This window comes from Neofelis nebulosa, chromosome 14 (assembly GCF_028018385.1).
Source record: "Neofelis nebulosa isolate mNeoNeb1 chromosome 14, mNeoNeb1.pri, whole genome shotgun sequence".
NCBI classification, from domain to species: Eukaryota; Metazoa; Chordata; class Mammalia; order Carnivora; family Felidae; genus Neofelis; species Neofelis nebulosa.
The window spans coordinates 12774169-12799291 of record NC_080795.1 but is presented as its reverse complement, the minus strand read 5'-3'; the positions used below and the strand labels follow the sequence as shown (position 1 = coordinate 12799291).

Below are 25123 nucleotides of genomic sequence, written 5' to 3'. Positions count from 1 at the left end.
TTTATTCTCTTTTTTGCAGATGACATTACATACCAAGACTATGATGAACCAGGTTTGAAAACACTTCTTTTTTTTTTTTAATTTTTTTTCCTCTGGCTGAGTGTTTATTTTATTTTTTTTAATATGAAATTTATTGTCAAATTGGTTTCCATACAATACCCAGTGCTCATCCTAACAGGTGACCTCCTAGATGCCCATCGCCTACTTTCCCCTCCCTCCCACCCCCCCATCAACCGTCAGTTTATTCTCAGTCTTTAAGAGTCTCTTATGGTTTGCTCCCTTCCCTCTCTAACTTTTTTTCCCCTCCCCTCCCCCCACCCCCCACCGCCATGGTCTTCTGTCAAGTTTCTCAGGATCCACGTAAGAGTGAAAACATATGGTATCTGTCTTTCTCTGTATGACTTGTTTCACTTAGCATAACACTCTCCAGTTCCATCCACGTTGCTACAAAGGGCCATACTTCATTCTTTCTCCTCAGATTCGTGAAAACACTTCTTAACCTTAAGCCATCTTCTTGTTTTAAGATATACTCCAAGCTTGACTGTAGAGTGTGGAGAATAATGTTTTAAGCTGCAAATGCCACAACTTAAAATACCCAAATGAATGGTAGTTTTCAAAGAATTTACTTGGGGAGACCATTTACCCCCTCCAGTAATTCTGCCATTGACTAAATAATTTCTTAAACCCTTTGCAAAGTCGCCCTAGGAAGCAGTTAAAAATTATGCACGAAAACTTACCTCATTACTTTATAGTCATAGCTGTCTTTTGACTAAAATACGTCTTGTGCATGGAAAACTGGTCAGAGTTTAACTCCCCTAGCTGCCTCTACCAAGTGATCCCATTCTTAGAGTGACGGATCTGCTAGCATGAGAAAGGTACAAAAAAATGTCATTGCAGGCTTAGCAGCGGTATGAAGAGAAGAGTCCGGGCACGTTTGTGGTGCGAGTGGCACTAGAGTCAGATTTAGGCCGTTGTAGCTGCTTTTGTTGCCCCCACACTTCCAATGCTGTTTCATTAAACCCCATGAAGTAGACTCTATTTTTGCTACTTCCCAGATGAAGGAACTAAGGGTCAGAGAATGTAAATGATTTGCCTAAGTTCATGGTGAATAAGAAGTGATAAAACCAGGGCGGACCATTTTTATTCCACCACCTTCAAGGATGGCTCTATCAAAGGAAAGAAATGAGTTGAGTATAACCAAGACGATAAAGAAATGTACAGTGCTCGAAACATGGAGGACTTTCCATGTGCTGGACAGTTTGGGGGCTTAACATTTAAATATGATCAACAGAGAGTCCCTACTCTCACGAAATTTGTGGTCTCATGATAATTGGTGATTCTCAGTTGAAGAAAATTAGGAACGGCTGTGTATAAACCTGATAGGCTAATTTATTAAGCATATGTATTAAAGGTTTGAGGTCCTACTAAGATGACCATTCACAGTGGCTATTTCTAATGGGATATGGATGATGCCACTGGAAGAATGCTGGGTTCTGTCTTTAAGAACTAATATTTTTATAAGAAATTAAATAACCTGGCTGCTATGATTGCATTTATATTTTCTTTTCAGTTTTGAATTTGAAGGAGAAAATAGGAATTTGGAAATTAAAAGTTACATGTAGAGATGTGACTTGAGATACTTTTCTAATTTCTGCCACTCATTATAGTGTTTTTCTAAATATGGTAGAAGGAACATGTTTGGAAGGCATTTTGCAGACTAGATCCAGAGACCCTTAAAATCAAACTTGAAAGAAGTGTAAAATTAGATACATGCTGATGAGAATGCTGTAACAATAAATGTATTTTCTTAGGCAGAATATCAGAATGAGTATAATTTAAAATGGTAAGAAAGAGTAATAAATATGACCTAAGGGGTCATCAAGATTTGGTGAGATACTTTGGATTACCTGGCTATAGAACCTAAACTTTTCAAACAATGGATTTAATAGAATAGAAGATTATCCGCTGTTCTAAAAAGATACCTTTGTCAAATTCAGGAACCAGACTAGGGAAACCAAGTAAACATGTGTAACTGAAGCTGTAAGTAGGGTGAAAACAAAATCATTTTTCATTGGGAACCCAGAATATATTGTGTATTAAACTCCCCACATCTAGACCCTGTGGCTTATGAAAGCTGGGGAGGGACCCAGCTGTCCACATAAGAACATTTAGAAAGCATCAAGCCTACATCGGATGTACCTAAGAAATGACATCTTACCATCTGATTGATTGATTCATATCCTGCATATGTATTAACTGCCTTATGTCTAAAACATAGGACACTGGAGCAGTTCTGGTGAATAACACACCCATGCTCCATATAACCGTGGACCCTATATTTTAGCAGGGAGTAGAAATTACACAAATAACTTCAGTTTAGTATTTTGTTGCAATTGTGCTAAGTGCTGCTAAGAACAAGTATGGTGTGTAACAAGAGCATATAGTGAAGAGACCTACCTCGTTAGCGGACCAGGGAATGCTTCCTTGAAGTTTGAGGTGAAGATTAGAGCCTTTGACAAGGCAAGGGGCGGGTGACTAGAGTGCCATAGGAAGCATCTGAAGTGTCTGGAGTGCTGGCAGTAAGGGACATGGGCTGAGATTGCAATATGTGCCGGCTGCAGAGAGTGCCTATCAGTAATCAGGGATGGTCACCTTCCCGTAGGGCATTGTTCAAGGCACTATAGAATCGGATACTCACTTTGTAAAGATTGATCAGTCTGACATGCAGCAGATAGACTGGAGAGAGACAAGAGTGGATATGGGGGGACCGGTTAGTTTAGTGTGCAATTATCCCAATCTGATCTTGCCCTGAGTCACATCTCTGCCAAAAGAGGAGTCAGAAGAGATGAGTTATAGGGCAGGGATGGTCAGCAGCGTCTCGTGCTGCTGGAGACCCACACGAGGCGAGCACTGAGAAAACATGCATCGGACTTAGTACTGCAGCAGCCTCCCAGTGACCTTGGCAGGAGCCATTTTCCATGGACACAGGTGAACATGGACAGACAGAAACCAGGGTGATGGCAGTGAAGTTTTAACCAGGGTGATGGCAGTGAAGGGAAGTAGACAAGCTGAGACATGTAAGGAGATAAAATTGACAAGGAATGTGGTGTGGGTATAGCTGGGGGAAGAGAGCAAGGTGTCAGGAGCCCCATCCACCATTCTGGCTTGTGCCCTTGATGGATGGCAGTGCTGTATTCCTAAGACAGGTGAGACTGGAAAATAGGAACGGACCAAGAGGTCACGAGTCCAGTCTGTATGTGTTGATAGTATATGTCAAGGTATCTGGGGGAATATCTAATAAGCCTATTGATGGTGCTTTGATCTCAGCAGAGACCTCTAATTTGTATTTGTGAGTTTGGGAATCATGAGTCTATAAAAGGTCATCAAAGCTGAAGGCTGAGGTCACTTATGGAGGGAGGACAGTGTGGGGAGATGGGAGGTTCTGTGGCTGACCTTTGATGAAAGCCAGCAATGAATGCCGAGTAGGACAAGGATAATTGATGAAGAAGATTGAGGAGGAGAAAGGAAAGAATAAAAGGAGAACATGGTCACACTGAAGTCCAAGGGCAGTAATGTTTGAGAAGGAAGGAGCTGCTGAGAGATCTAACCTGGAGAGGGTAGAACGTGTCCATTAGATGGAATGAGGTGCTCACTGGTGGTCTTGGAAGAGCCTTTCAGGGGTGAGTCAGGGCCCAAGACCTGGTTGAGGAAGGAAGTGAGGGATGAGACAGCAAATGTAAATGATTCTTTGAAGAAATTAGATGGTGAAATGGAGGGAAGAGAGGGAACAGAGGGGAAGGGGCTCAAGTAAGCGCTTTTTTTCTAAGTTGGTAGAGACTGGAGCATGGTTAAATATCAACACAGTTCAAAGTGACAAAGCAAGCGAACGTTCATGGCTCCTTTGCCCTACAAATACCACCAGGAGGACAGAAGGTGATAGATTAAAAATTGGCATCCCTTGCTCTACCCCAGCACTGAGAGTACTATCTGAAAGATAGTAGGTACTCAGAAATTTTTCTATAGTAGATGGTCAAAAGGAATAAAGAAAATAGTAGAAAATGGTAGAAAATAATAAGCTCATTCTCAGTGAACCAGAAAATTAGAGGCATTTTGGAGAAAGGAAAAAGCTGGAAAAAGCTTGACTGAAAAGGCTGTGACCCAGCTGAGCCCGAGAGAAGAGGCCGAGCCTCCTTTGCAGCAGAGCTGAGAGCCACTGAGCCCCATGCAGGTAAACAGGAGGAGGAGGGAGGCAGTGAGTTCAGGGCCTGCCAGCTGAACCCTCGCTCGGAGGGGCTGGCACCGGGACTGTTTGCCTTCCGCCCCCATGGAAGGTCTGAGAGTTGTTCCCCAAACAAAGGGAAAAGACATGAAAAAAATGGAAAAGAGAGTGCCGTCAGGAAGTAAACGACTTTTGGATCTTGGTGATACCACAAGTGATTGGGAAAAACCTTAATGTCCCCCATTTTATGTGAAGACAGCTTATGTAATTGCCCATCTCCTCTGGCTACAAACCCTTCCCTACCCTCCTCTGCAGCCTGCCGCTTCCCAGTGACTAAGCCCTAGGGGCTCAAGGATGAGTTAGACATTGTCTCTGCTCTCGATACCATACAATGGCTGTTGTCTTATAGTGAGAGTTATGTAGTCCTAAAGGATTATGTTTTCTGTGTATTTTCTAGTATACGAGCCGTCAGAAAATGAAGGGATGGAAAGTTCAGGTAAGCTTTTTCTCTAAACAGGTGTTTCCTACAAGTCAGCCCCACCCCCCTTATATTTATCGAATCTCAGATAACTTGTAGAACAAAGACAGATGTAGTAAGAAATACATTTTCGGGGCGGCTGGGTGGCTCAGTCGGTTAAGCGTCCGACTTCAGCTCAGGTCGTGATCTCACAGCTCATGGGTTTGAGCCCTGTGTCGGGCTCTGTACTGACAGCTCAGACTCTGGAGCCTGCTTTGGATTCGGTGTCTCCCTCTTTCTCTGCCCCTCCCCCGCTCATGCTCTGTCTGTCTGTCTCTCTCTCTCAAAAATAAATAAACCTTTAAAAATTTTAAAAAAGAAATATATTTTCAAGTCTCCAAGGGAGTAATTGGATATTGCCAATATATTTGTTTCCTATTTATGGCAAGTTTTATGTCATCAGGAATGATATTAGCCTATTTGGTATATTCTTCTAATGTAATTTAGGGATTAAAGTTGATATGCTAATATAAATACTTGTGAGTCTCTCTATATAAGAAGCCCCATTCTAAAATTAGCCAAATTTAGGTATCTGAGTAGAGATAAGCTAACTTAGGGATGTAGTGTGAGTTAATGTAAAATGTGTGTTTGTGTTTTTTTTAAGATAACGCTGTGGAAGATTCAAACGTAATTTTAGAAGGTAAGTTTTATAGAGATCGCTTTACTTTTTGTATTAAAATTACGTTCATGTATTCAACAAGTGTGCCTTGAACACTTGGCTGTCTATATGGTGCTCAGGGCTAGGAGGACCAGCCTGAAAATGGACAGAATTTCTGTTTTCTGGGGTTGGCATTCTGGTGGTCAAACGTGATAAAGTAGGCAAAGGTTATGAAAAGTGCAACAACAGAGATAAAAAAAACAGGATAGCACAATAGAAAATGAGGAGGGTTAGTCTAAACAGGGGAGGTGATTTGTTCGGAAAGGGTTAGCCTTGGGCAGGGATGGGTTGAAAGTTGGGTCCTTTATGTTGCTGTACAGCTGGACAGACTCTTTTTGCAAGTGAAGGGATTGTTTCTGAAAAAGTAGAATTGATGCATATATTACATGGTGGTGCCTTGACACCAGCTAGAGTCACAGAGATTCCAACAGTTCGCAAAGTTCCTTCACGTATGTTATTTCAGTTCCTTACAGTGGACACTGAGGAGGAGGTGGGATAAATATCTTTGTGCTTTTTTAATAAGTGAAGGGCTGACATGGGAGGGAGGTCAGTGGCTGGCTCCACATCAGGCTGGACGTCGCTAAGCTGGTATTTGACCTAGGCGTGGGGCCTGTAGTAGACTCTGGAGTCCATGGGCTTGAACGGCAGGAAGTTGCCACCGGGAACATGTAACGGGGAATTTTTACAAGTTACTCTTAGAATTCATTCGTGAGCCACTGATTGTCAGTTTTCAGATGAAATGTTACTGCACTTGAGCTTGGTTAGGCAGCATCTCTAATAGTACAGTTGACTGAAATGGGAGAAGATAGGGAGGGGTGGAGGCAACGTGGAGATACGAGAATTGCCCTCGTTGTTCACCCACCTGCTGTGGAGGCACTGCGTACACGCCAATTCATCTCAACGTGGCAGGCTGGGTTCCCTTCAGATTTGCTCCTCCCTCCGATTACTCTGTTCTCTCTGAAGGATATAGCCGAGTCTGGTTTTTATTCAGTTAGAATCAGCAAATGGAAACCCCACATCCCTAGGAAGAACTTTATCCATCCCACCCCACATATATTGTTTTATATAGGAGACAAAACATCACAATATGCATCTTGGCCCTGCCGTTCCTGTATTAGAAGTATAGTCTTTCCTGAGACGTTTCAGGCATTTTGATAAACCAGGAGAGGACATGGCAGGGACTGCGAAGGGAGTTCCTTCTGGGGGTAGTGGGGCTCTGGACTGTGCACCTCTACCCCAGCCTATAGTTTCTGTGCTCCTGTGGAACCTGAATGGACAGAGAATGAACCCATCATCTTGGAACTCCTGGGTGGCTCAGTCGGTTAAGCGTCTGACTTCGGCCCAGGTCATGATCTCACAGTTTATGGGTTCAAGTCCTGTGCTGGGCTCTGTGCTGACAGCTCACAGCCTGGAGCCTGCTTCGGATTCTGTTTCTCCCTCTCTCTCTGCCCCTCTCCTGCTCATGCTCTGTCTCTCAAAGTAAATAAACATTAAAAAAAATAATAAAAAGAATGAACTCATCATCTTCACACACCCACCAACCTTCTCTTTACTCCTCTTCCCTGACTTGGCTGAATGCATCAATATATACTTGCATTCCTAAACCAGAAATGTGAGTGTCATCATTGACACTCCCTCCATTTCTGTAGCTAATCCCAAGTCCTGTTGAATGGCCTTCTCAAATCCATTCTTTTCTCTGTGGCTTTAGTGATGTAGTTCAGCCCTCATCACCTTCCTGGACAATAAGTGGTAGCCCTTCTAGCCCATCTTCTCACTTCCACATTTGTCCCCTTCAGATCTCTCTGTCATGATGCCATTAGGGTGATCTACTCAAAAGTACAGGTTTGGCTATATCAATCCTGTGCCTAAACCCTCTTTTCTTCCCCATCTGTGTCAGTAAGGGTACTTCCTGTTACAGGTAACAGAAAACTAAACTTGAATTGGCTTAAGCATTAAAGAGACAGGTGACAGGTCAGTTGTGAACTTCGAGAACGTAGTGAGGAATTTGGATTATATTCCAAGTACAGTAGGAATCTGGGGAAATACTTAAATGAGGTATGACATAATGTGACTTATGTTTTAAAGAATTACTTCCACTCCTAGTTAATTGAATGGATGGAACAAGCACTGGAGCAGGAACCACTGTGTTAGGAAATGATTGGGTACCAATCTGGGAGGTGATCATGGTGGCCTGGAGTAATGTCCCAGCAGTGGAAATGGAAGGGAAAGTGGAGAATTTGAGATGTATTTTTGAATCACAACTGATGGAACTTTCTGATGACTGTGAAGGAAAGAGGAATAAAGGGAGCCTTTGGTTTGGTTTGAAAAACTGTTGGATGATGGGACCATCCACTGAGAAGAAAACTAGGATATAGAAGAAATTGGTGTAGGGGAGGAAATCAAGGCTTCATGGTGGACATTTTAAGTTGAGGAATGATGTAAGATTCCCAGATGGAGATATCAAGGAGGGGGTTGGATATGCCAATCTGAACTGGATGGGCGAGAACATGAGACTGATGATATAGGTGTTTGGGAGCCGTCATCACGAAGATGGTACTAACTCCATGAAAATTGATAAACTTTTGTAAGTGAGTATAGAGAGAGTAGACAAGCAATCCCAGGACTGAGTTCCAGGGAATCCCAACATTTTGAGGTTTGATGGAGCATGAACAACCAGCGAGACCTGAGGAAAATCATTAGAAAAGAATGTTAAAGAGCAGAAAGGGAATATGTTTCATGCTATTTTCATTGGAATTTGGGGACTGACAAGTATCAATTGCATTTGGGAATATAGAGATTATTGGTGATTATAGATAAAGCTATTTGAGTAAACGGATGGGAGTTGAAAGCCATACTGGAGTGGGTTTAAAAAGTCCTGGAATAAAGAAAGAAAATCAGGTTATGCTGGTGTAATTAGTTAGGTATTTCCTTTTTCAAAATCCTCTCATTACATCATTACCCAAGTAGATTTCAGGTCATTTGTTTGTAATTTGTACATTAGTTAAATGCACAGTTTTTCAGAATAAAATTGGTTGAAAATTTAATTTATCTTGCAATATTAAGGCTTTCATAGTATAACATCAGTGATGGAAATAACAGTGGAAGCTCTTAATGCTTTGTGCTGCACACAATTTTTTTAAACGTAAAATGACAAGTAAAAGAAATTCAGAGAGAGAAAGAATATGAACAGTTGATAAAGTGCTAATATATCTCTAACTTACTAAGAATGAAATCAGTAGGCAAACCTTAACAAGCTAGTCACGACATGGAAAGCTAGTAAACACTCCTAGTACTGCCACTGAAACAAAGAAATATGCCAGAATATTAACAGTGATTAGGGGGAATAGGTGAAATTTTTTTCCCTTTTTTCCTTTTATGTAAAGTATTTCCAAATCTGCCATTTGGTCATGCATTCTTCTTAAAATTAGAAGATAAATAATGTAAGAAGAAAAATGATTAAAATAGATGCATAAATACATGAGTTTTAGAAAAAGCTATTAAAAATTCTTCCTTTTGACCCAAGTCTGTTACAAGTCTTCAGCAGCAAAAGGAAAGCTGATATAATCTTATCTCTAGATTAAGGTAATGATCGGTGAGTTGTTAGATATGAAGATCTTAGTACATGATGTAATTTTATAGAATAAAGCAGATCAATGTATGATTGTACCGTTAGATGATAAGGTCTACAGTCTCTTTAGTTGCAAGTGGGTTGAAGCAGCCAGGAAAAAGGCAAGATGTTAAAAAAAAGTCATATCCACATTTTTGGCTAGTCTTAGGATATGTTAACTTGAATATTCTTTTTTCAAAACCTTTATTAAAGATAGTGATTGACTTTCAGGTTTCTGTTTCAACTCCTTCATGTTGTTTCATTCACATTACAATTAGGGTTATGTATTAAAAACTTTTTAACAAGAGGCTCTGAATGTCTTTCCTCAGCTTTCTTTTCAAGTCTGATGCAAAATTGTGACAAAAACCTAGGTTTGAGTTCATATCTCCTTTGCCCAGGCAGTGAGTTTTGAGGTTCGTCAGTTGGGCAGATAATGTAGAGCCTGCCTTGCAGAACACTGGCAGAGTGTACGACGTTTTGCAAAGTTATAGCTAATGCTTCTTTGTTGTAACAGCCTGAACACCTGATGTTTTTGTGATAATTGCAATCGAATCACAAAAATGTCTGTAAAAATAATCACTGTAACTTAACACTGGTCAGCAATATGTAATGGATTGTGATCTCATTATTTATTGTAGAAGCACATGTGCCCCCTGCCGAAGAACAACAGGAAGTACCACCAGGTAGGACATTTTGTTAGATGTGTTGCCTTTTCCCTTTTCTGTTTAATTTAAAATGGACTGTTGATATTCACAGTAGCTGCATGAAACCAGTCTGTGTGAAGAGTAAAACTCCTGAAAGAAGGTTTAATTATCCCAAATTTAAAATTGTCTGTGTTTTGATCAGTTGAGCCAAAGTAAGGGAAATGCATGTTAGATTCAGTCTAGTTCATGTTTCTTGAGCTGGGATATGAGGAGTATTAGTGATCTGCCATTGTAGTCGGTAGTAGTCATAGTAATAGGTGGGGTGGAGTTGTTGTTGGGTTTTTTTTTTTCATTGACAGGCCAATTGATGGAGGATATGGAATCAGAATTGCCTTTAAGATGAAAGTTTAATAGCGCATAACCTTGTGACTTTCCTCTTGTTTCCCATCCCCCATTTCCTTGAGAGCATCTCGGTGTCCCCGGGGCAATCCCGGCTGCCCAGGCCGTGTCAGTTCCCAAAGTCCTCTTTTACAGCCAACTGCGTTAACCCATTTCTGTAGTCTTCCCTCCCTTCTGCCACATGCCCCTCTCGTCAGCAGGGAATTTAGAGAATGGGAACAGCATTTCAGCCAAGGCCTGTGCTTTCAAATGCATGTTAGAGATGATGACATTAACTCTACCTGCAATCGGAAATTAATGTACAAGCCTCCTGTTCTCAGAGTGGAGAAAACATGTTTGGTTAAGAGAGGGAATTTCCAGGACCTCTTTCCCAAGGGTCTGTCTTCTTGTTGCTGTGTTTTATTTCCATTTTCTTTCTTTTTGTGTCATTTATTGGTTGAATTTTTGCTCCTATTTTTTACATTAGGCTTAATGTGAATTTTATAGCAATGGTGTGTATTACCATTATTGATTTTGGTAGAAGTAATTATAACTGCCAGAATCTATGGAATTGTAAATTTCAAGGAAAAAAAAAGAACTTTTCTAATCAAAGAATATATTTAGTTAATACCCCAGCTCATCTTTGCTTATTTAACGACTGGGATGTTTTGGGTTTGGACAGTTGTCATACCACGTGTATTTATAATAATATGTGCAAATGCTGAAGGGAATTGAGTTGTTGGTATTATAATGTGAATGAGAATAGAAATTCACAGAGAAGTCGGCCTTTTAAGTGATGACTGCTGGGCAGGTGTGCGTATTTTGTGTTTAGGAAAGGTGCACAGAGCAGGGAGAGTTGATGTTTCTATCCACTTTTGTAATTTCCTCCTTATTGTTGAGTGATGCCTCACGGAGTGCCTTGTTTCTGTCTTGATGAGGCAGAGCAGGGTTACCGAATTAGCATTATGATTACTGTTCATGCCTTGAAAGAAAATTGTTTTATAAGTATTTTTAAAAATAGTGAGTTTTTACAACATTGGCTTTTTTCCTAGTTACACTTCATATTTTTTTCATATTGACCTGCCTTTAGCAAAGATATAAAAGGTAATACCATTTTAGGGCCAGAAATGTCTGTGCTTTTATTTCCATGTTTTATAAGCTAAGTCCAAGAATTTCCTTGGAAAATACATATAAAATCCACGTGGTTGGGGTGCAGGAATCAGGTGCTTTTTTAGATGAGATATTTACCATTTAACAACGGAAGCACATAAAAATGAAGATTTGATTAATAGGCACACTTTCTGACCTACAGTAAGCTCCCAATAAATGGTGACCTTGGCTATTTTTGTTTAGTAATTACTTAGCCTGATCTTCGAGGTGGATCAAGAGAGGTAAAGTCCGGAAAGACCCACTCAAGAGGTTGTAACCTGTAATTTGGTGTCATAAAAATTTGATTGACCCACTGCCCAGTTACAGTTTGACCTTGCCAAAAGACACTGTGAGCCCAAGAGTTAACAATAGTGATTTTTAATGATTGCACTTGGTTTGCCTGTTTCCCATTATTTTCATAGCCTTACTTTATATTACAACTTCTTTTATTTAATCTTACAAAAGAAGTAATAGTTAAAACTCTATATTCATGATCTTTTTATAGAATAAGCTGACTGCTTTTGTAAGGGTTTAATTATCTGTGTGATTACAGAAACTGCAGGAACACTGATCATAGGGCCTGTCTCCTTACTTTTCAATTCTCCTTACCTTCTAATCTTTAAAATCTGTTATTCAGTGGAAACTTTAATTCAGGACCCTCTGCAACATGGTAGTGATTTGTTCACTTTTTCCTGGCCCTTAGACTCGGGCTGATGATTCCTTTGCCTTCCCTGATCATTCTAAGACTAAGTTCTACTGTCTTCATATTGCTTGTTAAAAATTCACAATCACGTATTTATTTATTTAAATTTTTTTTTTAACATTTATTTATTTATTTTCGAGAAACAGAGACAGGGCACAAGCAGGGGAGGGGCAGAGGGGGAGGGAGACGCAGAAGCCGAAGCAGGCTCCAGGCTCTGAGCTGTCAGCACAGAGCCCGATGCGGGGCTTGAACCCATGAACTGTGAGATCATGACCTGAGCCGAAGTTGGATGCTCTAATTACATTAATTAACTCATTTAATACCTTCCGTAGCCTAAATATAGACATGCTATTATTTCCATTTTACAGATGAGAAAACTGAGACACAGCAAGGCAGGTCGAGATCCGAGAGCTGACAGGTGGTACCTGTAGAGCTGAGGCTGCTCCTTGCGTGCCGGCTCCCACGTTCACACTCTCGGCCGCTGTGCCCTAGAGGGTTTTACGTAAGGGAAGGCCTGAGAGCTGATGAGTGCTGAGAGCTGTTGTGATGTGGTAGAACTAAAGATACGTATTCTTCAGCATCCTTCTCCTTATATAGATTAGTACTTCAGTTAGGACCTGGGAGCGTTGAAGATTAGGATTTGTTGTCGAAAAGCCAGTTGTCCAGTAGTTGGAATTTTGGCACTTTTTGTTTATATTTGTAAGTTTATAAGTGCTTTGCTATCAACAAGGATGTAAAAAGTCCTAAGGATCGATCATTCTGATTCTAGAAGTCCATCATTTTGAATACCAGATGTTTTTAAAACATTGTTTTTGTAACCCTTACTCCTTCAGTAAGTTTTACCTTTCTCTTCAAACTCAGATTTGTACTTGAAATCATGTAGCATGTGATTCTAGCAATATGACAGAATAAATATGCATAGCACAATTTGATGCATTTTTGAAGGAATCGCTTATAAAATTCATCAGAGTACAATTTCCTGCCCAACAGTACTTGAAGGCTGTTTCACTAACCGGTTCCATTAACAATTTTTTTCTGTCCTACCATGCCAAGAAAAAAAAAAAGCTAATATTATGTTTTATGATGATAGTCATGTTATTGAAAATGGAGATGAGTGAGCATCGGTGTTTCTTCTGCTCCTGTGTCTCCAAAAATGGAGCTAACACTTGTAACTCATCCCAGTGTGGACTGGCCTAGCAGTGGGGATGGTTTCACTCCACTGCATCTGTACCGACTTTCACTCTTGCCTCCTCTGGTCACCCAGCATTTTCTAACATGATCAGTGAGACACATAACCAGCTTTAGTGTGGCAGCACTAGAGGTCTTAGCTTATGTTCATAAATGCCTAACATGAGGGGCGCCTGGGCGGCTCAGTCTGTTAAGTGTCCGACCTTGGCTCAGGTCATGATTTCAGTTTGTGAGTTCGAGCCCCACATCGGGCTGTCTGCTGTCACCACAGAGCCTGTTTCAGATCCTCTGTCCCTCCGCCACTTACACTCTCTCTCTCAAAAATAAACACTAAAGAATTTCTTAAGAAATAAGTACCTAATATAAATGTTATTGTTACAGATTTCACCATTTATGCAAGAAATGCATACTGAGCAATTACAAAGGTACAGGTTCTGCCCTGGGTGAAGAAGGTACTCGAACAATACAGTGCCTGCCCCGTAGTGGTTCACAGTCCTACAGGCGTACAGCTGAGTAAAACAACCGCTGTGATGTCAGTAATTCCCCAGACAGGCATACAGGGCAGCACACAGAAGGAGGGATAACTAACCCAACTTTGGGGGCAAGGGTGCAGAAAGTGAGGCAGGCCTCCCACATGTCATCACGCTGGCGCTGAGTTTCGAGGTGCTGTTAGAAGAGCCAGGAGCTGGCAGGCAGGGAGCAGAGGAGGCAAGTGCTTACAGAACAGGGGCGAAGACAGTGCGCCCTTGTAATAAGACAAGTGGGAAAATGGGCAGGCGTCACCTCCTGGAGTGTCCCATACATGATGTTTAAAAATTAGAATCTGGGCCTAACAGTGGCAGGAGGCCGCTGAAAAATTCTAAGCAGAAGAGTCACATGGTCAAATCCAGATGTGAAAAAAGCAGCCCAGTGAGGAGGTGGGAGACTAGGCAGGGGGCAGGTGTACCGACTGGCTGGAGGCCGGAAGCTTCAGCTACCGTGGAAGTGTTGTGGGATTTTCCGCAATGCCTGGTATTCGTTGTCTCACCGCTTCGAAGAATGAAGAGGTGGACACAGAATGAACAGCAGGCAAAAGTTTATTAGAGTATAAGATCAGAAAGGAAGAATAGTATGAAAAAGCTCTCTTTACAGAGAGGCAGGATTTGAAAGTGAACGCCGGGCAGCTATAGGCAAGTGTCCTTGTTTTATAAGGTTCTGGCCAGCCCTCTCTTCCTCCCCTCCTTGTTCCTTCTCAGTTTCTACACTTATTGATAGGTCAGGGTGCTGGGTTGTCCATTCCTGATTGGCTCGTTTCCATTGTATGAGGGGTCTACGGCCATATTATTCCTTGTGGGTCATACATTCTATGGTCTCCTACTTATCTTTAGTCAGGTCTTTTGTCCAATTCCTGAGGGAACCCGAGGGGGAGTAGGTGGGGTCTGTTACAGTCTTACAGGAACCTTATGCTTGAGGAGGTTTGCTACAGTCAGAAACTCCCATCATTGCTTCAGAATACGTGTTTTTCCCCACCCTGGGACCTCAGGTCCTATGCTTTCTCTCTCCACCTATTTTTCCTATCTTTTCCCTATCATAGAAGGGCTGGAGAGGCAGGATCGACCCCTGAGCATTGGAATTGGAAATAATTTGCAGGAAAGAGGGCTGATTGAGGGGAAGAGTCGAGGATGATTCCCGTGTTCCTGACCTGAGTGAATGAATGATCAGCCTTTCGTGGACCTGTAGGAGAAGGAGAAATGGAGAGAAAGAGGAGGTGACTGGCCTGGTGTGAGACATACTGGGTGTGCAGCTCAGCGAACCACTTCTGAGCAGAGTTGTCTTCAAATATTTAGGAGCATATAATTAGGGCATTCTGGATATTGTTGTAACTGGGCTTTTAGTTTATTTGCCTTTAAAAAATTTTTTTTTATTTGTTTAAGTAATCTCTACACCCACCGTGGGGCTTGAACTCATTACCCTGAGATCAAAGGCCGTGTGTGCCTCCAACTGAGCCAGCCAGGAGCTCCAGTTTATTTGCCTTTTTTATCAGTACTCATCATTATACTTTGAACAGCTTCCCACAAGCTCAGGTTTTTTGATTGCACAGGCTACAGATATGCTTATTCCTCTTACAATCAAGCTAGTTGATAAATTCTGAGACACCCTAAAGTCAAACTCCTTTTTAGAAACATTTTCTGCTGAGGTATAATTAACACACAGAGACATGCTCCCTCGTTGAGCATACAGTTTGATGCACTTGTACATGGGATACCCTCCTGTACCCACTACTCTGAATGCTTCTGGCCCCCCAGAAATCTCTCCCTGCCCCCTCCCAGTAACATCCCCACCAGCAGTAACTATTCTGATCTGGATCACCATTGACTGGTTTGCTTGCTCTTGAATTTAATTAAATAAAAAACATTAGTAAACACACACAAATACGTATATACTTTTTTGGTGACTTTGTTTTGTGGCTCAGCATCGTGTATGAGTTTCTTCCACTTTGTAATGTATAATAATTTGGTTTTATCCATTAATATCTACTGTAAGTACACTACATTAAAAAAAATACATTCTACATTGATGGCTGTTGTGAATGTTTCCAGTTTCTGGCTGTCACGAAGAAAGCTTCTATGAATAATCTTGTACTTGTGTTTTGTGCATAAACACTCATTTCTGTTGGATATATGAAAGTATACATATAATTTCTAGTTACTTCACTTTAGCACCAAACAATTCTGCTTATATAAAAATTTCTGGATACACACACACACACGTGCGCACGTGTGTAAACACACCTATGTAGGTAGGTAGATAGGAAGGGAGGAAGGAAGGATCATAACCCAGATTTAGAAATTCTGTCACAATTTGGCTGGGCCTGTATATACACCGTCTTCTTTTCTACTCAAATTATAACAGATCTAAAACTGTGATAGTAAAGTCAACCAGATACTAAAGTGTGGAATGAGAAAATATTTGTAAAAAATTGGACAAGAATGACTTTTACTTTTTTTAAAATACTGCATACTTTTTAAAAATCCATCATTCATGTTGTTTGTAACATTAAAAGCTGACATAAAATGATTAAAGAAATGTATTTTAACTGCAACTTACAGTATCCAGTTCCTCCTTGAAAATCTCTCCTATATTCGTTTTTCAAATACCATATGCTAGATTTTTTTTTCCTCTATAACATTTCTTTTTAATACAGTGAAAACACTGGCGGGAGAAAGAGATTTGATGCTTGTGTTTCTCAAAAGATTGAAATTCTTAAATTCAGTTGTAATTCTCAGATGGCTCTAAGAAGCTTAAATTCGCAGCAGCAGCTTTGCAAGTAATTCCCAGGGACTTCTCTGGGTAGTTAATCACTCTGTTTAACAAGTTGCCCTTAAAAACAACAACATGCAAAAAGGCATTTACTTCTGTCGGTGGGGTTTTTTTCTGTTTTTTTTTTTTAAGTGGAATGAAATGAAGCAGTTTCACAGTCTGTGTCTAGTTGGTCCTTTAATTTAGATTTCCCCTTATTTTTACAGATACTTAAAGCTTCAGAAAGACTGCCCCCACTACCCACAGGAGGACCAGCCTAACCATACGCTCCAAAAGATGGCTGTGATAGATCTTGTGATGTAATTACTGAGCAGACCAAGATCTTTGGGAATGAATGAACACTAAAGATGTTTTCGGTCGATCATAGTCCACTGGCATTTTAGTGTATTCTTTTTTTTAGAAACAAATTACATGTGATGTTACATTCCTGCATGTCCATTTTTGATGATAGCATTAGTGGATCCTTTGGATTTCTTTTCCTTTTCTATTCATGACAAAGCTTTAGTCTTACCTACATTTGTGTGTGTTTTTCAGACAGCAGTTAATTGTACTGATGATGTAGCAGCAATTGCCTTGGCACAGTTTTAATATATATATATATATATATATATATATATATATATATATATATGTATATACATATATATATATATGTTACTAGTAATTACCACTAACTGTTGGGCTGACCTGTGTAACCGCATACACGTGATTTCCAAGCCGTGAAGAGTGCCCCGTGCTCTGAGAAACACTAGTAGAGGTCACCATTCGCTGTAAAGATTTGGGTTGTGTATCTCTGCACTGATCTCCTCGTAGGACTTTTCTACCATTAGCTTTGAGTATTCAGGGTAAAACTCAAATTTTGAGATTCTTATAGCTGTTAGCTCATGGATTAGCAAAGTTTAATATTTCAGTGAAAGTCTTAAATTATCATGATTAATTTATTTTTCAGATAGAGGGGGGACATCTAAAATTCCTTGCTGGGACGTAGGCAAAAGGAATGGCCTGGTATATAATGCAAAAAAATGCTGTTTGGCACCTCGCGTCCGTCATATGATAGCTGTAGTCCATCAGTATTGGTTTAAATATTAGAAAATCTGTATCAGTTACTGGTGCACGTCTTAAAGGTTGCTTTGCCTTTGGCTAATTAAGTAATGCCCTCACAACACTGAAGACCACACAGTGATCTTGCTAAAGAATAACGCCCCTACATGGGTTGGTTTAGGATGTGTGAAAAACACTCACAGAGCCACATGCCTGCTGCTGTTTGCAATGTATGAGCCTTTTTTCTCTTCTATCCTGAAGAGTTTCTTCTATTTTTGATGTGCTTTATTTTGGCTCAGAAATAGTTGCTGTGATGAAAATACTCATTTGTTAGAAAAGAAGTCAGTGACATCATTTAAAAGGACCATGAGCTGTTAAAAAAAAAAAAAAAAAGCCATAAGAAGTCATTTCATTTCCATGTCAGGGAAAGCTTGATTATATTAACATTGTCTTAAGATAAGGTGACTTTTTTTTTTCCTGCTTTTAGGGCTACAATCAAAGAGATTTTATATTTATATCATTATAGATCATAGTTACAATGTAGTGAGTTATGCATGCTGACCCAGTGTGTAGCGAAATCCGGAAGATTAAATTACTAAGAAAAGCAATAATTTTCCGAAGCTGTGATATGGGTAATACAGAGTTGCTACTCAAATTCTAATAAAGCTCTTAATTCATATTATGAATTATAGAACACTACTTTTTATAAAGCCATATTTTTTTAGGGAAACTTAGGAGTGACATAGAACTGATAAATGAGTAAAATTTTGCTGGAGTTTTGTATATAATCATCTCTACAACTCTGGAAATTGAGGATTAATTATGCTATAGTCAACTTCAAATACTTTTTAATTCCAAATATCTGACTTAATGAGCCTTGCCTTTACAAACAGATGCCAAGAATGGGCAACATCAATGGATTTTCTAAAAATAATGTAAATGTCTTCTGTTTAATGTTATTTGAGTGCAATAAAATGCGGAATTCTTCTCTATATTGTCATTATTTATTGTTATTATTTTGTTATATAACGAAATCCGTTCATTTTATGCTTACTAGTATTCTAGAATGTTACAGTATCTTTGATGACTGAAATCTTGAAAGTGTACCTTCAACCCTTTCTTAACGTATTTCTAATAGGTAATGTTTCTTTTATTTACCATTTACTCTTATGCTACCTAAGAGTAGCATACTCATCCGGGGGCAAGATTAAAATGAAATAGCCCCTACCTCCATCTGTTGCAGGGATTTTGTTCAGCACCTAGAAGTTTTGGCAAGCCCCACTCCCTTGTACCCTTCTGACCGCCCCCCCTCCCCCGCCACCATGATCATTGTTCTGTGAGGACGTGAATGAACTTCATCCTAGTTGAGAAGAGAGTCTGAGCAGGTGGTAGAGCAGAAAAGGGTACAGGAAGTTCCCTTTTGGTCTTCATTCTCCGGGCGGAAAAGGAGCACTAGAAACTTCCAGAAAGTGTTGTTTTCTCCCCCAGCATGCCCAGAGGAAACAATAAAATAAAGACTTTGAACACGGGCTAAGCGGAGCCACTTTTATTGACCTCATCTACTCTGCTATGTGCTTCGTGTGTGTTAGGGAGTTGAGGTTCCCCAGCAGATAGGGGTTATCCCGGCTTGTGGACAAGAATGCTGCAGGTCAGAGAGGGGAACACCTGCCAGCCGTGGTCATTCATGGTATTCTGAAGTGAGCAATGGGCAACAGGCGGAAGGTGGAAACAGCTGGAGGGCAGGCAGGTTGGAGACTAACCAGTAATAGTCCGGGTGAGGCGGTAGGACCTGACTCAGTACTGGCAGGGAGACGGAAGAAGACAGAAAGCTGTACTGGAAGGCTGGGCTGGGTGGGCTGTCAGAGGGGAAGCAGAGCCCTAGGTCTGGGTCCTGGGGAGTCACAGATGCCATTGTGATGAGCTTGGGAGGACAACTAGACCCGGACGGAAATTAGCTTTGGGATGTGCCTGGGGTCCAAGAAGAGCTGGCCAGAAAGCAGATCAGCACAGTATCTGGAACGTCATAGAGTTGAGGATTTTTCAATTCATGAAAGTGATTTTCTTTAATGGTTCATGATAATTTTTGGACATTTAAGATCCCATTCATTTTAGTAAGAGTTTTCTTATTCTGAAAGGGGAAAAAAGAGTTAAGTACGGTTAGAGGTTGCATAATGTCTTTCTTCTTCAGTATGAGTGCTTAAACACTATGAGATACAAGTGAACTGTACTTTGATAACTTTTGGAATTGGACTGGGTCGATGGAATTGATGGGATCATCTGCATTTTGTGCTTAGAACAATGCTGGGCACACAATAAGCATCCAACAAGTCGATTTTCCTCTGTGGCACAGCAAGGTCCACGTAAAGTGTCTCAGACACGCGTATGTGCAGAGAATAAAGTAAAGCAGAGTGACACATTACTATTAGCTATGCAGAGTAGCAGTGAGTAAGCTGAAACTCTTAGAAAACCCATTTATCTAAGCTGCATTTCAGCACTGCAAATCAGAGAGGCTAACCTGCCTGCTCTCTGTGCATTTCCCCATATCCAAATATGAGTCACAGATGTTAGCATGTTGATGTGATGTGAGGGACAGAAGGGGACACGAGCGAGAGCTTTTGCCCAGAGCTGGGGGAGTTTGGGCTGGGCCTTCTTAGGTCAAGCTCATTGCCTCATCATAGATACTCCGTTGGAAGAGCAAGAAAGGTGGTGTCCCTTGTTCCTGGGAGCACGCCTGGCCAGGGCCCTCTCACACCTATTTAAAATGTGATCAAATCACTCCTCCTTCCTTATTAACTCCCTTGGGGCAGAAGATGTGTGGAGAACCCTAAACTCTTCTTCATGACCAGTACCCGCCTGTTTTCTCTAGTCAGGTTAGGAACTTGCATTTTGTGCTTGACTTTTCAAATTACACTAGCGTGTGCCAGGTGACAGATTACTGAGGATGTGGAGGGTCACAACCTTCCTGCAGACACTGATGATACCACCAGAAGGACTTCTCGAGGACTGAAATTGTTGATGATTTCCCTCAATCCTGTATCCTTGACGTCTGCCTGTTAAATGATACACTGCCTAACTTTAATGAGATCAGAAATTCTAGAACATTCACCGGAGATCTAGAACGTGCTTTCGTTTTTGTTTTTAAATATCCTGTGTACGTCCTGCCTCAGTGGCAGGAAGTGTGTGGCACTCAACTTTATAAAACCCACTCTTTGCGGAAGGCGAGACCTACACGTCACTACCCCTTGTTTCTCTTTCAGAGAAGGGCACTGTAGAAGATTATATGCTCTGGAGGGATGTAAACTGACCTTGATAACGTCAGACACTCTACTTTCTAAGCCTCAGCTTCCTCCCTTGCACAGAGGGAGATGAGACCTCCCTCCCTCCCGGGTGTGAGGAGACAGGAGACAGATGCCATGGGCTTAGACCGAGCCTGGCACACTGCAGCTTTGAAAGGCTGCTCCCTTCCTCTCCACTAGCGTCTCAAAAACACTTGACCTATGAAAATTCCTTCTTTGTCTGGGAGCCTGCCTCAGATTGACTTTTCACTTCTAAAAAATGATAAGTGTGATCATGAACGTATGGAGGAAACCGGGGAGCAAAAAGTCTAGTGTTCTGTGGTTGTATCCCTGATGTCACCCCAGAGCCCAGGCTACGATGGGGGAAGAACTGAGTCAGATTTTATATCAGCCTCCCAAATGCTACCCCATCCCGACTCCAACATCCGTGCCGAAACATGTGTGCCGAGAAATACCCAAAGCTGGATAAGAACCTGCTGGAACTATAATCAACTGGTCTACTAGACCCCAACCTATATTAAACAGTAGGCCAGATATGAGATAATGCAGAAATGAGGTTATGAGTGCACGGTCAGATCAGGTACCATAGTTTTCCATGTAGGGGGGGTGTTGTTTGACTGGCCCAGGTTCTGGGTGGGTTTGCACTCAGCCCCGTTTGTAGGACAGACCCTATGACTCTGACTCACTTAGTGAGAGGCAGACACAGGTAAGCCGTTGGCTCCTCAGCACCTGGGCTCAGTGCGAGCACCCTCAGCGGGCCACCTGTGTATATGTGAAGTCCTTAGGGAAGGGAGACTGGTGTCACCCCAGTGAGGGGGACACGCTGTATTCCTTTAAAGCACACAATTGCTGTTATAAAGTACTCTTAGGGTTTTAGGAGACAATGCAGATATTGAGCGAGCTTTGATGAGGGCTTCTCTCCACTTCAGTTTGCCTTTGTCCCCACAGAGGCACTTAGAATTGGCGGGGATTGGGGTGCCTGGGTGGCTCAGTCAGTTAAACGTCCGACTTCAGCTCAGCTCATGATCTCACCGTTTGTGGGTTCGAGCCCCACATCGGGCTCTGTGCTGACAGCTCGGAGCCTGGAGCCTGCTTCGGATTCTATGTCTCCCTCTCTCTCTGCCCCTCCCCTGCTCACGCTGTGTCTCTCTCTGTCTCAAAAATAAACATTAAAAAAATAAAAAATAAAGAATTGGTGGGGATGACCCACGGCCAGTTTCCTGTCGATGTGGAACACTTAGCCAGATGCCTCAGCCCTGGTTACTGCCCAGTGACTTTTTTTTAAGAGAGAGAAAATGAGTGGGGGAGGGGCAGAGAGAGGGAGACACAGGATCCGAAGCAGGCTTCACCCTGTCAGCGCAGCCCGACGCAGGGCTCGAACCAGGGCTCGAACTCATGAGCTGTGAGACTCATGCTCTGAGCCTAAGTTGGAACCTTAACCGACTGAGATGCGAGGCGCCCCACTGCCTGGTGACTTTTCTAAGTAATTCAAATGAGTCTAATCTTAACGTTTTTGTAACAAATTTCATGTGGGAAAGAATTTAGGGTTTTGGAAAGTTAAACTCTATGCCCAGAAATATTTTTCTTAAATTATATTTGTTTGAATTCATTTAAATATGGTCCTATATTTTGAGATATTGAATGGTGACATTCACAATATTCATTTTGTTTTATCTTTACTTTTCAGAAACAAATAGAAAAACAGATGATCCAGAACAAAAAGAAAAAGGTGAGATTATCAGACAAACAACCCTTCAAATATGCATAGGAAAAAAATCAGCATAGCATTCACGAATAGCATGACTTTCTTTTTTATTACCAGTTAAAAGAAGTTGTCTCTGGGTTGATTATTCCAATGATTTTATCAAACATTTAGTCATATTTACATAAACATTAAGAGCCAAGCCTCTAAAGAGAGATTGCCTGGCTTTTAATCCTCGTTTTGCCATTCACTCTATGTGTGTCTGAGAATCCCTTGCCTGGTGTGCCTCAGTTTCCTCTTCTGTGATATGGGAATAAAACAGTACCAAGTTCAGGAAGCAGACGACTCCTGTTTCTACAATAGTAATTGGGGTGAAAATATGTGCAAAGTGCTTAAGGAAGTGTGCAGCACAGGGAAAGCACTTAGGAAACATCAAATATGATTGTTTATCTTAGCATCTGTGCCAGGAATAGAGATCCAGAGATTACTAGAACATGTTCTCTTTATTTAAGGAACTCTGAATTGTTGGAAAGACATGCAAACAAGGTTACATCCACATAGAATGAATCATGTCTGCCTTCCCAGAGTTGATTACATTGGGATTCCAATAAGTTTAAGAATCCAGTAGAATTTTAAGTCAGCTCTTATTAGAGTGAGGAACTAAGTTAAAAAGTGGTATCGATGATCACAGAATGGTGCTTATGCTTTATTTTTCATATTCCACTTGTCTTTATTCTTTCCAGTCCTTGACATTTTTATTTTCAAATATTTAATTCAAGCCCAGTCAGTAAGAATCTCTAAATAGTAAATAAGGCTGCAAATTTTAGCTCTCATAAATCTTTTCAGTAATTTTATTTATTTAATTAGTTATTTGTTTGTTTATTTGCATCATGATACGTGCGCTGTTTAATCACCCCCATCCCCTCTGGTAACCTTCATTTTGTTCTTATAGTGAAGAGTCTCTTTCTTGGTTTTTCTCTCTCTTCCCCCCCCCCCCCCCCCACCTGCTCATTTGTTTTGTTTCTTGAGTTCCACATATGAGTGAAATTTACGGTATTTGTCTTTCTCTGGCTGACTTGTTTCACTTGGCATTATACTCTCTTGCCCCATCCCTGTTGTTGCAAAAGACAAGATTTCATTCTTTTTTATGGTTGAATGATATTCCGTTGCATTGAAGATGTGTATACCCTACCTATCCTCTTTATCCATTCACCAGTTGATGGACACTTGGGCTGCTTCCATAGTTTGGCTATCGTAAATAATGCTGCGATAAACACAGGGGTGCATGTATCCCTTTGAATTATTTTTTCTTTGTTTTTGGGGGGTAAATCGTCAGTAGTGCAATTATTGGATCATAGGGTAGTTCTGTTTGCTTTTAGTATCATTTGAATGATAAAATCTTTAATGATTAATTGGGGTGCCTGGGTGGCTCAGTCGGTTAAGTGTCCGACTTCAGCTCAGGTCACGATCTCGCGGTCCGTGAGTTCGAGCCCCGCGTCGGGCTCTGGGCTGATGGCTCGGAGCCTGGAGCCTGCTTCCCATTCTGTGTCTCCCTCTCTCTCTGCCCCTCCCCTGTTCATGCTCTGTCTCTCTCTGTCTCAAAAATAAATAAACGTTAAAAAAAAAATTTTTTTTTAAAAACTTTAATGATTAAGCATTAGAATTTCATAAATGCCTTTAATTTTTAGTGATGAAAGCGGTGTCTACATTTGAGAAGATATTAGAGTAGATATATTATATTTACACATAACATGTTATAATACACATAATGTACGCAGTCTTAGTGTACAAATAAAACTTGTGGAATTGCTAGCCGCTGGCTGTAATTCGGTAGCCCTTAGGCTGGGAACTAGGCATTTAGTCACGTATTTTTTTTTCCAGACTAGTTGTATTTAATTTTTTATCAAATTAATATGGGTGGTTTTTAACATATGACTTTTCATGAAAACAGCAGTCTTCTCCCCTACCGCTCCCTGTCCGTGAGTCCCATTGCTGACTTTCTTTTAGCCGTTTCTTCTGGTACTTACCTGCGCATTTCTAAATAACTTGCTAATTCTGCACGTTTCTCGTCAGTATCAGAAACTGTTAGTTGGTTTTATACGTAGGTGACTGGGATTTAGCTCAGTCATGGCACAAGTTCTCCACGCTGCCTTCCTAATCTTCCAGGATGCCATGACATCCTCCGATCGTAAGTAAGGAGCCCTCTTATCCTCGCTTTTGTTTTCTGCGATTTCAGTTACCCGTGGTCAGATGTGGTCAGGAAGCAGAACCCTCTTTCTGACGTGTTGTCAGAAATGCCCACATCCTTCACCTCACTTCATCTCATCATGTAGGCGTTATCATAAGAAGGATGAGTCCAGGACTGTACAGTATTTTGAGAGAGAGACAGACCACATTCATATGACATTTCTTACAGTATATTGCTGTATTTGTCCTATTTTATTATTAGTATTGTTGTTAATCTCCTACAGTGCCTGATCTGTAAACTAAACTTTATCATGGGTGTATGTGCATCAGAAAAAACTTGGTCTGTATAGGGTTCAGTACTGTCTGTGGTTTCCGGCATCCACTAGGAATCTTGGAATGGATCCCCCACAGATGAGGGGGGATGACTGTACTGAGGAGAAAAAAAGAAAGCAAGGAGGAGGATGTCACCGGGTTTTGGGTAGATCCTCGATTCCAGAACCCTGCTCTCACTTGGTTTGCTGATGCCACATCCTC

The 25123-nt window shown here is 41.1% G+C and overlaps 1 protein-coding gene across 9 annotated transcripts in view; it reads left to right on the top strand.

Moving 5' to 3' along the window:
• Nucleotides 1–25123, top strand: part of ASPH (aspartate beta-hydroxylase) — a 226948-nt gene that overhangs the window by 87171 nt on the left and 114654 nt on the right. For 8 of the 9 annotated variants that reach the window (XM_058699669.1, XM_058699672.1, XM_058699668.1 and 5 more), the window contains 5 exons: nucleotides 20–52; nucleotides 4677–4715; nucleotides 5341–5376; nucleotides 9640–9684; nucleotides 22388–22429. In XM_058699669.1, coding sequence (XP_058555652.1) covers nucleotides 20–52; nucleotides 4677–4715; nucleotides 5341–5376; nucleotides 9640–9684; nucleotides 22388–22429 — 195 coding nt within the window. The remainder of the gene's footprint in view (nucleotides 1–19; nucleotides 53–4676; nucleotides 4716–5340; nucleotides 5377–9639; nucleotides 9685–22387; nucleotides 22430–25123) is intronic. The other variant, XM_058699666.1, reaches the window with a different exon arrangement.